At 36.6% G+C, this 17,941-nt stretch overlaps 2 protein-coding genes across 4 annotated transcripts in view; one reads left to right on the forward strand and one right to left on the reverse strand.

Moving 5' to 3' along the window:
• LOC128990958 (cyclin-dependent kinase-like 4) overlaps nt 1-17,941 on the reverse strand; it is a 43,074-nt gene that overhangs the window by 9,177 nt on the left and 15,956 nt on the right. For 2 of the 3 annotated variants that reach the window (XM_054413633.1, XM_054413635.1), the window contains exons 1-7: nt 15,001-15,108; nt 9,398-9,615; nt 8,741-8,935; nt 8,152-8,282; nt 7,277-7,437; nt 5,976-6,144; nt 5,444-5,625 (exon numbers count right to left, since the gene is read on the reverse strand). In XM_054413633.1, coding sequence (XP_054269608.1) covers nt 5,444-5,625; nt 5,976-6,144; nt 7,277-7,437; nt 8,152-8,282; nt 8,741-8,935; nt 9,398-9,565 — 1,006 coding nt within the window. In that variant the 5' untranslated portion in view covers nt 9,566-9,615; nt 15,001-15,108. Of the gene's footprint in view, nt 1-5,443; nt 5,626-5,975; nt 6,145-7,276; nt 7,438-8,151; nt 8,283-8,740; nt 8,936-9,397; nt 9,616-15,000; nt 15,109-17,941 lie in introns of those variants that run through there. The other variant, XM_054413634.1, reaches the window with a different exon arrangement.
• On the forward strand, nt 2,002-3,254 carry LOC128990959 (piggyBac transposable element-derived protein 4-like). Its single transcript, XM_054413636.1, has 2 exons — nt 2,002-2,379; nt 2,960-3,254. Exons 1-2 carry the CDS (start codon nt 2,035-2,037, stop codon nt 3,146-3,148), a joined length of 534 nt encoding a protein of 177 aa, XP_054269611.1. The 5' UTR covers nt 2,002-2,034; the 3' UTR covers nt 3,149-3,254.

Raw genomic sequence — 17,941 nt, forward strand, 5'->3', positions numbered from 1 at the left:
GGTCTTGGTAGTACCCAGTTTTGCCGATAGAGTGCAGCAGTTGTTGGGACACATCTCACGTGATGTAAAATCACAATAACAATGGTCCCCGCCCTCCGATTGTTCTCAGGAATGAAAAAATGGCGGCGCGCTACACCAGCCGGCCTCTGCTGTGAGAGACGCTAGCGCTGTGGACGAACTAACTCGCAAGTGTTTAGTTCACTCGCAGACTTGGCGCGAAACACCGTTCTCCGCGTGCGTTCGTTATTACATTGGTTTTATTGGCGGTATAATATTATAATTATATATTTTATACAATATATACATTTTATACAGTAATTATACCATATTTTTTGTGAGTTGTGCGTTTTATATAATTAGTAAAAGTGGATTGTAGTGTGTAAGTTGTATCTTTGTGTGATTGGAGTAATTATTTGTGTGAAATGGAACATCCCGATGACCCAGATTTTGAGGACTTTGTAGTCAACGTTCTGAATACTTCGTTCAGTAGTAATTACAATGATCACCTTTTTGACAGTGACATGGACCAGGACGACATTTTGATCAATAATATTGCCGATGCGAGTGAAAGTGAAAATGAGACTGATATGTGCCTTGATTCCATGGACGTTTTACCACTCCCAGCCCATGAAGATCCCCAGCCAAGTACATCAGCTTCACTGACACAACCATCTCCATTTCAAACACGACCAGATCCTCTCGACGTGTTACGCTTTGACCCGGTCGCCATACCACCACAACCAGACTCAGTCGCCGCGCCTCTGTCGCCACCTGTCACGTCTACAGCGCCGCTCCCAACACCTGTCACCCACCCCGCGCAACCCCCCTCGCCTGTCACCCACCCCGCGCAACCCCCCTCGCCTGTCACTCCCCCGCGTCCTACAACTACCGCTCAGCCACTACGTAATCAAGGTAGACCTACCCGACGACGTGGTCGTGGACGGGGTGGACGGGGATCAAATCGCATTCAGCCAGCGCAAGCCCTAAACCCAGCAGGCCCCCAGCCTATTCATTGGGCTAATGTTTCAGTCAATGACCCAGGACCTAGTGAGACGCTTCCAATTTACAATGTAAATAAAGGTCCTGTTCTACCTTCAACATTCGATTCCTACTCTGAGCCCATTGACTATTTCTCTCTTTTTTTCAATGATATGATTATTGATCTTATTTGCTCTGAAACAAATTTGTTCGCCAATAACAAACTAGCCAGTGGTCCTTCTCCTAAGGCTCGTATCACTAAATGGCAGGATATCACACCAATCGATTTCAAGGCATTTTTAGGTGTGATCATCAACATGGGACTGATGCCTCTTCCAAATATTACCAACTACTTTTCAACAACTAGGGAATCAAACATTCCATTTTTCAGTGACATTTTCTCAAAAAACGAGTTTGAAAGAATTTTTTGGAATTTACATTTTACTCACCGGAACAATGACGAACCTGTTCCCAGAGGTTTCCTCATCGCTCCCATTTTGGAACATATGAAGAAAATGTGTAGACTCTTTTTTACTCCTGGTGACAAAATTGCAATTGATGAAAGTACCATCTCCTTCAAAGGAAAGGTTTACTTTCGTGTGTACAACCCGAATAAACCAGTGAAATTTGGTATGAAGTTGTTTGTTGTATCTGACAGTACGAACGGTTATATTTACGACTTCATTCCGTATTTTGGTAGTGAGGATCTGATTCCTGGAACCAACTTACTAAAGACAACGCAAATTGTCAAAGTGTTGAGCGAGTCGGTGGTGTTCAAAGATCCGCATTGCCCAGCTAAGGGAGTACACGTTTACACTGACAGGTATTACACAAGCCCCGAGCTTGCTGATGAACTTCTGAAAATTGGGTGCTACCTAACCGGTACAGTGATGCCGAACAGAACTGGTTTGCCCCCTGGTATGAAAGCTAAGGGGAAAAAAAATGAAAAAAGGGGACATTCGTGCGTACCGTAAGAAATCCACGGTTGTTGTTTCCTGGAAGGATAAAAGACCGGTACACATGCTTAGTACTAAACACAAGGGAAGCAGCAGCCACATGTCCTATGTGAATAGTAGATGGCCAAACAGACCCCCGGTTTTGAAACCTGATGTTGTCATCGACTACATCAAGCACATGGGCGGGGTTGATAGAAGTGACCACTTCGTATCGTCCTACCAGTTCATGCGGAGGACAAAAAAGTGGTATCGAAAGATGTTTTTTTGGTTTTTGGAAGTGGCAATAATCAACTCGTATTTACTGTACAAAGATGTACAATCGGCCGCTGGAAACAGAAAAGCCATGAGCCACTTCATGTTTAGGAAAAGTTTGGTCCGCAGCTTGGTGCAAGAGAGAAGCACAACAAGACCAAAAGCCAGCAGAAAGAGGGGACGACCAGTACAAGTAAGTAAACTTTTTTATTATTTTCTAACAAATATTATTCGACTCATTTCCTATTTATTTGATAAGGCTTGCAATTACAATACATCAATACACCGTAAAAACTGTAATCCCTTTATATGCATATTTTTTCTTTGTCGTAAAAACTGATTTTTGGCACAAATGTAATTTCCTGAATTATTTTGTTATCTTTACACAACTTGAGTCGGTTTGTTTTGTGATAAAAATAATAAAATGATAATTGGTTTTATTCATAATGTAAATGTGTGAGTAGTTGGTACATTTGCATAGGAACACTTTGTGTTGAGTTGAAGAAATATATATTCGTACATACATACATACGCGCGCGCGCACACACACACACACATGTACACACGCATACCTATACACACATACATATATATATATACATATATTTATTTATTTATTTATTTATATGTAGGACAGATAGCCTTACACATCTGCTTACTCAACAGCTACAACTACATATATGGTAGGGCTCAGTGATCACTAATATATATATATAATATATATATATATATATATATATATATATATATATATAGACATATAAATTTTTTAGGGACCTCCTGATGAAAGATTGGATGGAAGACAGCATTTCATCGCGAGGAGAGAAAAAGGGACTGGCAGATGCGTTGTTTGCACACAGAACGGCCTGCGGAAGGAGACGATTTACGTCTGCGAGACATGCACCGCTCGGCCAAACTTGCACCCTGATGCATGTTTCAAAACATACCATACCATCCCTTAAGAACATAGCTAATTTTGAAAGCTTCTTTTTTCTACAGTAAATTTAACAAAAAAAAACAAAACTGTCAATCTTTTATTTGCTTTCCATTTTTTTGCTTTCCTTTTTGTATCTGTATACTAATTACGTAATTACGTATAATTAAACTAATTTTAAAAGAAAATGACTTTTTTTTCTCCCATAAATCCTTTTTTATTATAAGAAACCAAAAAAAAAAAATTAGCTTTGACTTTTGGGAAAAAATATTTTTTTGGTATATGTAGCCTTATGGTCTAGGCCATCCAACATTTCTGTAGCGCGGTAAGGGTTAATCTAATCGTCATAAACAGTCCCCACACTCCGGATAGCTCACCTAGACTACTTCCTTCACCACTTCCTACGTCGCGGACATGTTTTCCTCCCTTCCCATAGCATTTTAGGATTGCCCATACCCTTATTTAATCGTCATAAACAGTTCCCACACTCCGGACAGCTCGCCTTGACTACTTCCTTCACCACTTCCTACGTAGCGAACCTGTTTCCCTCCCTTCCCATAGCATTTTAGGATTGCCCATACCCTTATCTAATCGTCATAAACAGTTCCCACACTCCGGACAGCTCGCCTGGACTACTTCCTTCACCACTTCCTATGTCGCGGACCTGTTTTCCTTCCTTTCCATATCATTTTAAGATTGCAGACACCTTAATCTAATCGTCATAAACAGTTCCCACACTCCGGACTACTCGCCTTGACTACTTCCTTCACCACTTCCTACGTCGCGGACCTGTTTTCCTTCCTTCCCATAGCATTTTAGGATTGCAGATACCCTAATCTTATCGTCATAAACATTCCCCACACTCCGGACTGCTCGCCTTCACTACTTCCTTCATTACTTCCTTCATCACTTCCTACGTCACGGACCTGTTTCCCTCTATTCCTATAGCATTTTATGATTGCCTTTATTACTTCCTTCACCACTTCCTATGTCGCGGACCTGTTTCCTTCCCTTCCCATGTTATTTTAGGATTGCAGATACCTTAATTTAATCTAATCGTCATAAACAGATCCCAGGTTTCGCACTGCTGCCCTTGACTACAATGTATCGAATCGAGTAATCTAAAGTATAATCTTTGCTAAATATTAACAAGTGATGTTTTTCCTTTTGTACTGTATTTGTAATTTGCTAGTATACTGTGGGTAGTTGGCTTATTATGAACACATGCTACAACCATAGATAAAACATACTCCCTTAGTAGATTTCTCATCCTTATGGAACAGCTGAAGACAATTTTATTGTTAGTACATGTACGGTTTATGTAGAGGTCGTGTTTTGTTTACAATTTGTTTCCCGTTATTACAGCCATTTAAAACCTCGTTTAACCAAATAATACGATCTAATCATAAACAATAACTCGTCCCCTAGTTATATAACCAAACAGTAAAGCACAAATCAAGAAATTAACCCTAAAATAATGGAAACAAAGTTTCATCGACACTACCGCCTTTGTGTCACGTACATGAACTAGACACGAAAAACGTGCTTCAAAATTTACAATGGGATGAGAAGTCTACTTGTGTTGGTTAGTCTATGCTACAACTTCAAGTCTTTTGTTTACTTTATCCTTGTTATTTAATTCATCCAACATGGTTACCTAGCAACCCATAAGACTAATGTTATAAAAAAATGTGATTTTCAGTTTCATTTTTCTACGTAATTAGATTTTTGTTGGCAGTTCTAACTGCAGTAAACTCGTTTTTAGGCCAGAAATAAACTATTTACAACATTTGAAGAAAATTGTCGGAGCCGTTTTCGAGATCTTTTTTGCAAGCAAGCAAGCATACATACGTACAAGCAAACATTGCTCGTATTAGAGTATAGGATACAAGACTGACATATTTGACGCTAGAGACAGCTGTGTCTGGGCTTTCGTTTGTTCAGTGTTGTTAGTGAGTTAAACCATTAGGTGTTATGAGTGATCAATGTAGATCAAGTGACTTATATAGGTTAGGTCTGATATCCATCTCACGAAGAGCTCCCTTGGTGTCATGGTTGGCTAGGTCAGAAGTTGGCATGTGGGTGGATTCTATGTAGCCTATGTTGCCCATAAAATCAGGCATTTTGCTTATCCTTGTGTATCCACTTATCAGTATCCATCCACCAACACAAGTTTTTAAATAATTTGGTTTTTTTATTATTAATCCACAATGTTTTGGCATGAGAGGGAACCCCTTTACACCAAAATGTATTTACCTTTAGCTATCTAGAAAATCAGCTAACAAAATTATTCACAACTGTTAAATAATTTTTTATGCATCACCTTTCTTTTCCAGGCTTGTGTCCACAAGTTGCAGGTAAATTTTACTCAGCAGAGGGTTCCCTTGAAACTCCTGTTCCACTTTTTTTCGCAGTTCAGGAGCAAAGAACTCTGCGAACCTATCGTGAGTGAAGTACGAGTGCTGCAGTAGCTGAGAGCTGGTCGGACGCTGGGATGGGTCCAACCTGGTAGAATAAACTAACCTATAGTTTAATTTCAGTATTACCAGTATATTACCAATTGAGATAGTGGCACAACTAGGTATTTTTTACCCACAGAACGTAACATTGTGTGTTGATGAAATAATAAATTAATTATATAATAAACAATATCTACATAGAGATGGTAAAAAAAAATTGAATTATCTTTCTAAAAATTCTTTTTAAATATTTTTTTCTGTATCCTATCTAAATTTCATTCGCTACGAGCAAGAAATGTGAAATAGGATCAACACTTCATTCATAATAATATTTGAACCCAAGAAAGTAATGTGAATTGCATTGTGGATTTCAAAAGCTTGGTAAATTACACTTACCTAAGGCACAATGCAACAATTTCCAAAGTCAAACTAGGCCACGAAGGGAAGAGTTTATAAAGGCACCTGGAAGGGTTCAACTCATCTGCGTATTCTATGTTGGATTTTCTCATTTCCTTCAACAGAGGATTCTTCGCAATCAGCTGTTGATGTCTTGTGCATAGTTTACCTGAAAGACATACATTACATCAAGAAAGGATACATAAAACTTGTAAAGTACCTAAGTCCTTGTTAATCCAGATCACATCAGTACGGACTTTGTTTATTATGGCCAGCCATTAAATAACAGTTAGAAACTATTTTGTACAGCTAATTTGAAATTTGTCACCTATAATTTACCCTCTTTTTAGCGAATTACCCTATAGGGAAGTAGCTATTACCGTAGGTCTCATGGTAAGACTTGGGCCCGGGACCGATTTACTTTTTCATTTTAATGTCCCCAGGGGCCAAAAACACCATTCGTTCAAATTTTTATATATGTATATATATATATATATATAGATTTATATATATATATATATGTGTCCGTGAACACGATAACTTGAGTAATTTTTATCCGATTTTGATTAAATTTGGTTTGAAGGTGTAAGGCGGGATAAACTTGAATGAGTTCGCGATCCAGCATGATCGGACCATGGGAACAGGGTTTTATGGGGGGTTTTATGGGGTAAAAATTGGTTTTTCTCTCTTCTTACCCTCAAAACACAAAATTTCCCAATTTTTCTCTAAACCTTCTTAAAGAGCTTAAAAAAACAAACAATTCAGTATATCAAAGTGTTTTTGTACGGTTATTGGTTACGGAGAAAACTAAAAAAATGGTAAATTTAAAATTCCCATGTTATTCTTATGGAGAATATTGTAAAATGTTGTAGTTTGCTTGTTTATGGATATATTTTGATCAAACTTGGCAAATTTATTTATTTTATAGTAAGCTATCAATATTTTACTAAAAACACACTACTTTATTAGTTTCCTTGTAGCAGCAAACCTAGGTGCTCGTTAAACCTAATGTTACTTAAATAGATCAATTGAAAATCAATTCGGCCAAATGGAAATTCGCTTAGACGGCAGGTTTGCTGCGGCGGAAGTATTTTTAAAACTTGACAATGCTTCAATATTTTTTATTGTTTGAAAGGGACTGAAGGAAAATACCATTGAGTTTTGTTGGCCACTATAATTGAACACCTTCTTATAGATAGCATGATTACTTGTTGTGTAATATCAACATGTGATAATGAAGAATTAACCTACTTATTAAAATTGTAATGATTTTATGATGATGAAAAATTTACATTACTAACCGAGCAATTTCATTATCTGGTAGAGTTGGTCAATGTCGCTCTCCCCTGGAAACAAAGGGTCACCACTCATCAGCTCGGCAAACAGACAGCCGATGGCCCAGATGTCTACAGGTCTACCGTACCTCGTGTCTCCAACGAGCAGCTCAGGGGCTCGGTACCATCTGTGGAGTAAATTACATAAAATTTTCAATATTCTTTCACCTACCTACTCAACTTAGAGGTCTAACTGAGGTTTTTGGTTTTGCCAACAAGCTGGCTTTACCTAACCGTGCATTGCAATATTCACTCTTCCACTACCATCTTCTTCTATCTCATATCATTCTACCTTCTCCACCTGGTCTCGCTAGCAGAGTTTCCGTCGTCCCAAAGGTCCACTTTTTACTGACGTTATTCTTTTCAACACTAAGTCTTCCTCTCTCCCATGAGATTTTTTTCAATAAGGGGTAAACCGGTATCTTGTTCCAGGGGTAAGAATAAAAGACAATCCTTCACAAACATTTGCAATGTATGACAGTAAAAAAAAGAATTCTTAAAAAAGTTTACAATATCCTTATTTGTCCAGGCAATCTTCAAAAACCTTTCAGAGCTTGGCACATTTTAAATTTGATTTTATATAAGGAAGGATCCCAAGCCTCCAGTCTCTCCAGGTTACATGGTCAGAATGTGATGTAACAAAATGAAATATTTTTGGGGAACATTCCTTCCCAGCAAACACATTTTTTACCATCACTTCATAACTAATAGACAAAACCTATCTTATTTAGATTTGAAGGTGTACAAAATTTAAGTTAAAAAAAAGCTCTTGCTAAGTTTATTCAGAATCTTGTAATTGAGCTTATATTAAATAATATATTACTGGAACAGAACTAATATACCTTGTAGCAACGTAGTCTGTATAAGTTTCTCCTCCTGACGATACAAGGCGAGCGAAACCAAAGTCACAAAGTTTGATCACACCTTGGTTAGACACTAGGATGTTTTCTGGCTTCACATCTCTATGTACAATCTAGTAAATTAGAGAAACAATATTAACATCTGTATCATAAATTATTAGATTGATTGATAAGGTCAAATCCAGTTAACTTTTAATGAATATTCTTAATTGCTTAAGCACTAACCCTTCACAAACAAATATTTGTTTAATTGTTGTATTTATAAATTAAACAAGTTAAGTATGGATCTTTATACAATTAATGGGGTATTAAATTTTTGGATGAAGAAAAGTTTGAAGGTGGAGTCCCTAACTTGAACAAGAAACTATGACTTTATGACACTAAGGAACTGTGAAATCTACCCGCTAATATTAAACAACTATTAGTACTATGAATTATGAGCATACATGACTATTGTTGGGACTTTTACAGTTAGATGGAAAGCAGAAGCACAGAGGATGGTCATTACAAGTAGGGTATTCCAAGAAGTCTAACTAGTAGGGTTCTACTTAAGACTTTTTCTACTAATTACATTGTTCTTATGGCAGAAGTCGATGCCTCGGATGACCTGGAACATATGTTGCCGAGTGACTCTGTCTCCCAGACCTTTAGGGTTCTCCTCCAGTTCGTCCAGCACTGTGTGGTCCATGAACTCGAACACCAGGTAGAACCGTCGCTTGCGGCGGAACACCTCGATCATGTTCACCAGGTTATCGTGATGCAGCTTCTAAAAACAACAATATACAGTAGAACCTTGGTAGAACTCGAAACGGTTCAATAAAATAATAATGGGCTAAAATATAAGTCCGTTTCTATAATACGTAATGTAAAATGCTTTGGTACCTTCAGTTGTTTAGTTTAAAGTATTTTCTAACCCATTGTAACATTTTTGTAACCGAAATAAAACACTGTATTATATAGACTTTTTTTAGCATATGACGGGTTAACTGAAAAATTGGTTATCCGAAATGGCTCTCCCCCCTTTTTTTGTGGTTAACAGGGGCTCTACTGTAAAATTCTTCCTCGGTTTTTAATCATTCTGCGAGTATTGTCAGTGACATATGCAGTAGTATTTTGTGTACAAAAAACATATTTTAACTTAGTTCCTTCAAGATGGGAAGTTTACTTTGGTATCCCAAATTCAAAGATAAAAGGTTACAATACCTGAAGCTATATTTTCAAAAGTTACCTTGAGCATGCGTATCTCCCTCAGCGCCATCTTCCTCACATTGTGGTCGTCCTCTGTCTCTATGAACTTCTTGATGGCCACGATGGTTCCACTCTCTTTGTGCCGACATTTCATCACGATGCCATAAGATCCTTCCCCGACCACGCCGATGCTTTCATACTTTTCCATCTCCTGCGAGCCTCGTCATATTGTCCCTCACTCTCTGACTTCAATGTGACCTGCAAAATACCAGAAACGAATGAGCAAAAATATCTAATGCAATGTTTGAATATAAAATGTTAAATTTTCATATTGTGTTCTTCATCCTAAATTCCGTTGTCAAAGCTGAAAAAAGGTTAAAATTGCTGGTACTGCCTTGTGATTCCTTATTTGCTCCTCAAATAGACAACGTATTTTGATGCTGAGGTAGCTTGAAGAAACTAAAACATTGTAGAGATCTGTGTTACCTGCAATTTCAAAGATACTGGAAAAGATAGTAACCGAACAAATCACTTTATTTCTAGATGAGTATAATATACTGCCTAAGCTACAGTCAGGGTTTAGAAAAAACCACAGCACGTGTACTGCACTGACTAATATGTTTGCTGATCTATTTGATGCCAAAGACAAAGGACTCTACAGCACATTAGCTATTTTAGATTACTTTCAAGCATTCGACTCTATTGATCATGAATTATTATTGGCAAAAATGAAGTACTATGGTTGCAGCGAAAAAGTTGTATGTTGGTTTCGGTCCTATTTGGAGTCCCGACTGCAGGTTACCAAAATTGGGAGTGGGACATCAGATCCGCTTTGCAAATTGCGAGGTGTTCCTCAAGGTAGTTGTTTAGGCCCTGTGCTGTTCAATTTATACACGTCTGACTTGCCCAGAAGTGTAAAATATTGTACAGCACACTTGTATGCTGATGACTGTCAATTACACTTGTCATACAAGCCAGACATGACATCCGCAGCAATTGAACTCATCAATGCTGATTTGCACAGCATTTTTCAATGGTCTGTCATGAATGGCCTTGGATTGAACTTGACAAGTGTGTTGTCATGCATACTGGACCACATATTCTAATGCAGGAGTTGAGAAAATCTGACATTAAAGTCACCCTTGATGGCATGGGATTGTCTGTCTGTGACACTGTCAACACGCTTGGTGTTGTACTTGACAAAGACCTCTCTTTTTCTGACCACGTCACATCTGCAGTCCAACGCGCAGTGGGAAGATTGAGAGGTCTTAGCAGATTCAAAACTCTCCTGCCAGAATTTGCCAAAACGCAACTCATGCGGTCCTTGGTCCTTCCAGCCTTCACATATTGCTTTCCTGCATATGGAAACAGCATCTCTAAGGAGGATATGGCAAGAGTTCAGAGAATTCAAAATTCTGCCATAAGGTTCATTTTTGGCCTTAGTCGCTTTGAACACGTGTCCTCCTACAGAGATGCTGCTAAGCTCATCCCAATGGATGACATGTGCAGAAAGCTGACCTGCTGCATGGTCCACAAAGTGCTCACGCTGGGAGAGCCTCATTACCTCAGCGAGAGGCTGAAGTACAGGAGGGAGATCTGTCTGCGTAGTACTCACTCCGACCGCAAGCTTCACTTTCCTAAAGTGAGGCTTGAGGCTGGAAGAAAGTCTTTTTCTTATTTCGGCCCGCGGTTGTACAATGGCCTCCCTCAAGAGATCAAGTGTTCAAAATCGTACAACACATTCAGGGCCGCAATGAAAAAACAAATGTAAAATGTATATTGTAATTATTCTGTTGTAATTTGTTTGTATATACTTATGTAAATATATTAGGATAGTTTAGATTTAGTGACTTGAGTTAGTTTGAAAACCATGTATTATGAAACTCGCTCGTAAATAAAGGCCTTTTTATTTATTTATTTATTTATGGCCACATTGAAAGACACACAAAACATAGAAAAATGCACCAAAAAATTTTATTGAAAAAAAGAATGAAACCCTGTTGGCTTACATTAACTAGCATGTACATAACAGGTGTCGAGTCTTGGCGTAACCTTCTCAACAATGGTTTAGTTTCTTCAAATTTTGTGTGACGTGATGATGGATGTGTCTACAGCATCGAAATGTGTAGGCCATTGAGGAGAAAATAAATCACAAAGCTGTACCAGGTAATGTATTTTAAACTTTTTATACAGTTTTTGTCAAATTTTGTTTGAAGTCTAATAAGTTGTAATATTTGTTACTTAGGCTATTTTAATACCAGTTTGGTCATTGAATCACCAGGACAGTTGTAATTTTAGGTCTTCTCAGGAAATGATTTTGGGTTCTGGAAACTACTAAACAAATCTTGATTGGTTCCATTTTAAGTGTTTTTACGAACAGTAAAATAATACAAGAAGAGGTTTTAGGTATTAAAGTTTGAAAATGATAAATTTAATTTTACTATACCTATTTTATTACACTGAAATCCTGTTATAGTCATATCCCTTTAATTTCTTTGGCATCTGTCCTACATTAGTTAACACGATATTATGTTTGATATTTTGTTTGGTGTTACAAAACATTATCAAAATTGTATTTTTCCCCACCGGGATTTTCCTACATGGTGCCCCTTCAATCAACAGCCCACAGTTGGGATAGGCAATCTGGGTACAGCATGTAGATTGCGTGTTTGGAATTGAAGGGGCAACAATGTATGAACTACCGGTACTTAAATATTTCTATGGGGGTTTTGACAGACGCTGAAACTTGTAGTAGACTATGAATTATATATTTCTTATTTAATATTGTATGTTTACTGCACAATATAGTTTAACAAAAATTTTACTGTGCCCAAAATGTCACACTTGGTTGTAGTGATGTGTCAAAACTAAATCTCAAATCTCAAAACCATCAAAACTTAGGAAAAGTTTCGGTGTTGAGATTCGATCACCAAGTTTCGAGATTCAGAAGTTTCGAACTTGAAGATTTTGGCAGTTTTATTTTTGAAACTGTTGACATTTTTTGTGCCATTGTTATTGTTTTTAACACTGTTTCCAAACAAGCTGGTAGCAACAGAGCAAACATCACCATTAACAGTAATGAAACAAGTAAATTTTATTCTGAACTTCAAAAGGTATATCATAAATACTATAGGGCCTAACTGGTACAATTCAGTTTCACATCAATATTTACTAAACACAAAGAAATATTGACCACTAAATGTTCTAATTAATCTAATACCTATTCATGTTTATGTTGGTGTTAGAAGTTTAATTTATTTTTTATGTTGGTTGTTTATAAAAAATTGTTGTATTGGGTTTTTAAGATCAGTCACATTCACATACTGTATTTATGTTATGTCACGGTCAGGAGGAGTCGATTTCTTTCAGTTTTTATTGCATACTTCATTCTATGATTATGTCTATTTTATGTAACCTCGACCTTTGTAACCAGCTGAGTAAAAAAGTTTCGCGTTTAGGTTTTGAGATTCAAGATTCGGGATTCGATTTTTTAAAGTTTCGGTTTCGGTTTTGAGATGCAAAATTTCTGGTTCTGACCATCACTACTTGGTTGTATTTGAGCTATTTAGTTGTAGAAAATACATCTTCATACTAAGAATGGCTTCTGGAATGGATGCATGGAAGGCTGCAGTAAGTTATTTAGTTTGAAACCATGCATTAATTGAGCTATCCTAACAACCACCTTTTAAAGATACTCTCAGTAGGCTACATAATAGTTTTTACCTAACCCGTCATGTTAAACTTCCCTATCCCAAGCGTGATGTATACAACTTCCTTACTTCTCGAGTGATGTAAAGTATCAAAAACTCACTCGGTGATGTAAAGAAACTCATTTAAATAACATTGAGTGATTAACTTATAGCTATTTACCTTACAAGTGTAGTAAGAGCGTTTTTACATCACGCAGGTGAATGTTGTGCAACGAGCGGAAGCGAGTTGCATAATTTACCGAAGTGATGTAAACACGCTCTTGCGTAACGTGTAACGTACAAGATTTTACCTGACCCGACAATATACAGGAGGTTACGAACAATATTTTTCATTATCCATTTCACTCATCTTCTAACAGTAACGTTCATTTACAAACAAAAGCTAGGTTAAGAAAATTCTTCAAAACATAACAATAAAATTCAAGCGCACAGCTGATTTCTAGCGTTGAACGTTGTTGGCTCCATAGAGGTATATTTTTTAAGTTAAGCACTCAATGTTATTTAAATGGGTTTCATTACATCACCGAGTGAGTTTTTTTCAACTTTACATCACTCGAGAAGTAACGAAGTTATATACATCACGCTTGGGATAGGAAAGTTTAACATGGCGGGTTAGGTAAAAAAATATACCTCTATGGAGCCAACGACGTTCAACGCTAGAAATCAGCTGTGCGCTTGACTGTTATTGTTATGCTTTAAAGTATTTTCCTAACCTAGCCTTTGTTTGTAAAAGAACGTTAATGTTAGAAGATGAGTGAAATGGATAATGGAAAATATTGTACATAAACCCATGTATATTGCCGGGTCAGGTAAAATCTTGTAAGTTACACGTTACACAAGAGCGTGTTTACATCACTTCGTTACACGTTACACAAGAGCGTGTTTACATCACTTAGGTGAATTATGCAACTCGCTTCCGCTCGTTGCACAACATTCACTTGCGTGATGTAAAAACGCTCTTACTACACTTGTAATGTAAATAGCTATCTTTATTGAACCCTGGCGTGACGTAATCTAAATATAGGACTACTCTAATCCATCGAAAAAAGTAAAAATTTAAAATATATTAATAGCACAATGATCAAAGACAGCTGGGTCCAGTTTTCGTAAGCTGAACTGTGCATAGCATAAAAGTACATGATTTTTATTCAACACAACCGTACGTTTGTTGCAATTGCTCTGACAAACGACTTCTGTTAGCCACACGCCACGGTTATCAGCAGACTCTTTATTTCTCAGCCTAATGGTCGCGTAGCATCACATGGTTCCGTACATTCACCCTCAACTCATGAGTCTATTTACATGCATTTCCATGTTGGATAAACCCAGTGATTCGTTAGCCTGGACAAGTACCTACACTTTACGTGTTCCTGATTGGACAAGAATTATCATAGATATTAAAGTATATAACTTAAAATACGTGGGTTTTACTAATAATTTATATTATTTCTCGAAAACGTTGCGTTACAAATTATATAGCCTAATAAAACTAATTATTAAGCTGCAAAATATACCAAATACAGACCATTAGGCTATTTAGATATAGACCCCTAGATAATTTACCTGCTTTCAAAAAATAAGAAAGTAGTATTTTCCTGCTACTTTCAATATAGAAATAAAAACTTAAGTAACGATAGATCAGCTAATCTAAGTGCAATTGGAAGCTGACCAAGAGTAGATTAGTAGATTAATTTTTATGCTTTCGTATTATGTTCACTAGGTGTTGCTCTACTTTTTTCAATAGGTTATTAAGCTATTTTTTAATCCCTATCAACTTCTGACGACAAGCAAATAAATGTAGAACAGTCATTAAACAACAGTTTTTTAAAAGATATTTAGGAATTTTTAAACTTGTAATTCTTTAGATTTGTGATAATCTAATTTCTTGAGGCTATCATCTAAACTCAGAAGCATATTTTCAAAGATAATTTACCTGTGAAAGGCAATAGATGGGATATATTGTTTTATATCAAACACTTTATTCACTTCACTTATCAAATGAAAAACCAGAACTGTAAACTTCAAATTCATTAACTTTCGTAAGGTTTAGTTTTCAATCGTTGTTTATTTTTCTTTCTGATAAAACAAACATTTTAATGACGTTTCTATCCTACTATTGTAACACAAACAAATAAAATAAATTGTACACAGGTACATAATTATTTCATCTTGTGTGTCTAGTCCAGGTGATTTAGTCGACAGATTATAAGAAAGAGAGGTAACCAAGTAATATTGATTAAAGTTTACCATTCTGGTACTTTCCTGTTAAAGGGAACATTCATTTTTATCGATGATTTTTTTCTCGATACATCGATATTTTTTTGTTTGATCCGATATACCGATATTAATGAACGAGAAATCAGCTGACAACTACGATAAGTAAATATTGTCCATTATCAACAAACAATTTAAAAATACTAGGGGAAACCCGTCGAAATCGACGGTTACTTTCAAGGCTTACGTTAATTCATCTAACTGCGATGAATTGGGTAAAATATACATATTTTGAGCATTTAACATTATTCAAAGAGTAAGTGTAAAAACAATAACAATATTGCGTTAGTTGCCAAATTTGGTTGTTCATTCAATGATTAAAATATTTCCTATCCTGTACGTCATCGGAGTTATTATTAGTATGTTATATGGTATCTCTTCCTTTGGTAGAACCTTTAAATAGTATTTAAATCGTATTGGTGGATCTTTTGTAGCTAAACACTTCCGTGATTTCATCAGTGTTTGAGAAAAAATATATGTTTGTTGAGAAGACACGTTCTAACTTCAAAGGGAGGTATATCCGTTACAGTGTAAGTTTGATTTTCCTTCGTCACGTCGCGTCAGTTCATATCGTACTTCTGTGCCAATGAATGAACCCTCTAGCATAGTTTTGAGAAATTGACTGTGGGGTTACTGATAAAGCTGGAATTCCTTGACATGGGGGATGTCAGTTAGTTGTCTCGGCTCTCGGCCTTATCAATAACATAAAGTTGTCAATATAATCTCTCTACGGAATGTTAGGTGTAGTGGAATACATGAAGTAAAGTTGGCTTTTATTCTTGAACTGTTAGGGGCCTCCTAGTTCATATGATCTTGGCGGCTTCATTGGCAATAAATAATGCAAATGACATAGCAATTGAACATTTCCAAAAAGCAAAAATACTTTAAAATGGCTGTTACGTATATATTGACGTTTACATATTGTTAATCAACGTATATGATAAATACTTTAATCCTTTAATACGTTTTTTTTATGGCGACCATTCATAGTAGGTAAGCCAAGTATGAATGGAGATGAGTGTAGGAAGAGTGGCGCGATCTTGAAGTCTTGTTAGTTACTAAGGCCAACATTCCTTAGATACAGCTGTTAATTAATAGCCCATACAGCGAATGGCAACCAAGGGATCTACAGTTTATAGTTGAATTTGAACCAATTTTTTTTTGCATTGGTATTTATGAATTGGTATAAGTATCAGGATAGCACTGCGGGTAGTCGTAGTACTCACTCGTGCGGACGTTAATCCACACCAGGGAGTATCGCATCCACAGTGCATTCCTATAAATATCCACAATTCGTGACCTCCTAGTAGCTGGATTACAGGACGACGCCACCCGTCCCAGTCAAAGGATTATGTGATCTAGTTTAAAAGGAATATGACCTTTCTGTCATGACAGTAGCTGCTTAAATAGTATTTTCTCTTTGTACCATATTTTACAGCCAAAATGTCGTGTTATTTTCAATAATGTTACTAATTCAGTGCGCCAAAGTCCGTAATATAGGCAGGTGCAAATTATTTGTCAAGATAGGTACCTTAGGCAATGTTTCTAAGTTTGGATTTTATTAGACACAATAAGAGCAGATATTTCTACATAAATATTTGATATTTTGTAGAATAATATGATAAAATGTAGGCAAAAGTGGCGAAAAAGGCACATACCAACCCGTACAATAGATATAAGATAGTTCAATAAGATATAATTTAAGAATTGCTGTGATAAAAGGATTTTCCACTGATTTCGTAATGGAATGTTATATTGCAAAACATGGCATGATAAAGAAGAAAATCAATTTTAAATTCAGAAAATAACATTGCAAATACTTATTTGGTAGAATTCAACTCCCAATAAATATGTGTTGTTTGAAATACAATTTTAAAAATGAACAGCTGTTTCATTAAATAGTTATTTGTGTAACTAGTGGTGAAAGTGGCACTTTGCTGCACACGAGAGCAATGTTTACGCACGAGCCGCAGGCGAGTGCGGAATGATCTCGAGTGCAGCAAAGGCCTTTTTCACTCGTGTTACACATTATATTTTTCCTACAGTCACTATAAAACATAAATAATTAGTCTTTCAAACACTATACAACACGTTTTTAGGTTCAGCTAGCAACACAATTACACAAATGGTGCCCTGGAGAAAGTAGTACCCGTGGTCCGTATCACTCCGCTATTTTTCCTCGGCAAGAAATGTGCTCCGTCTTTTGAGAATATAGTTCCGTATGTTTTTGTAATTTGAAGTGGTTTCCGCGCCTAAAAAAAATGCTTTAAAGGTATTTTCTTGTTTATTAAGACCGTAGGAATGTTTTAAAAACGTTTAAAAGAAAAGTCCAGAAAGTTCAGAAATACCAAAACTATAAACACGAAATGACAGGTTAAATCGTAGTTATAATAGTCAATCAGCTGTTCATAGTATTATTATCTTTAAGTGTTGCCAACCTATTTCCAAGCGTACACGGATTACGTGCATAATAAAACCACGCTGTTTTGTGTTGTTTGGTTGGAATCCTGATGTGCGGCAAAGTATAAACCGTGCGGCAAAGTATAAACCGTACGGCAAAGTATAAATATGCAGCAATTAGCAGCTTTCTGTACTATAAA

The sequence above is a fragment of the Macrosteles quadrilineatus genome, unplaced genomic scaffold, assembly GCF_028750875.1.
Source record: "Macrosteles quadrilineatus isolate MER2022 unplaced genomic scaffold, UCM_ALF_1.0 Scaffold_3__2_contigs__length_128488019, whole genome shotgun sequence".
NCBI lineage: Eukaryota > Metazoa > Arthropoda > Insecta > Hemiptera > Cicadellidae > Macrosteles > Macrosteles quadrilineatus.

Excerpts from the sequence above, each read along its gene's own strand:
- LOC128990959 (XM_054413636.1), top strand. The coding sequence starts at position 2,035 with ATGTCCTATGTGAATAGTAGATGGCCAAACAGACCCCCGGTTTTGAAA. Across the intron at positions 2,380-2,959 it reads AGAGGGGACGACCAGTACAA|GGACCTCCTGATGAAAGATT; the intron begins GTAAGTAAACTT and ends TAAATTTTTTAG.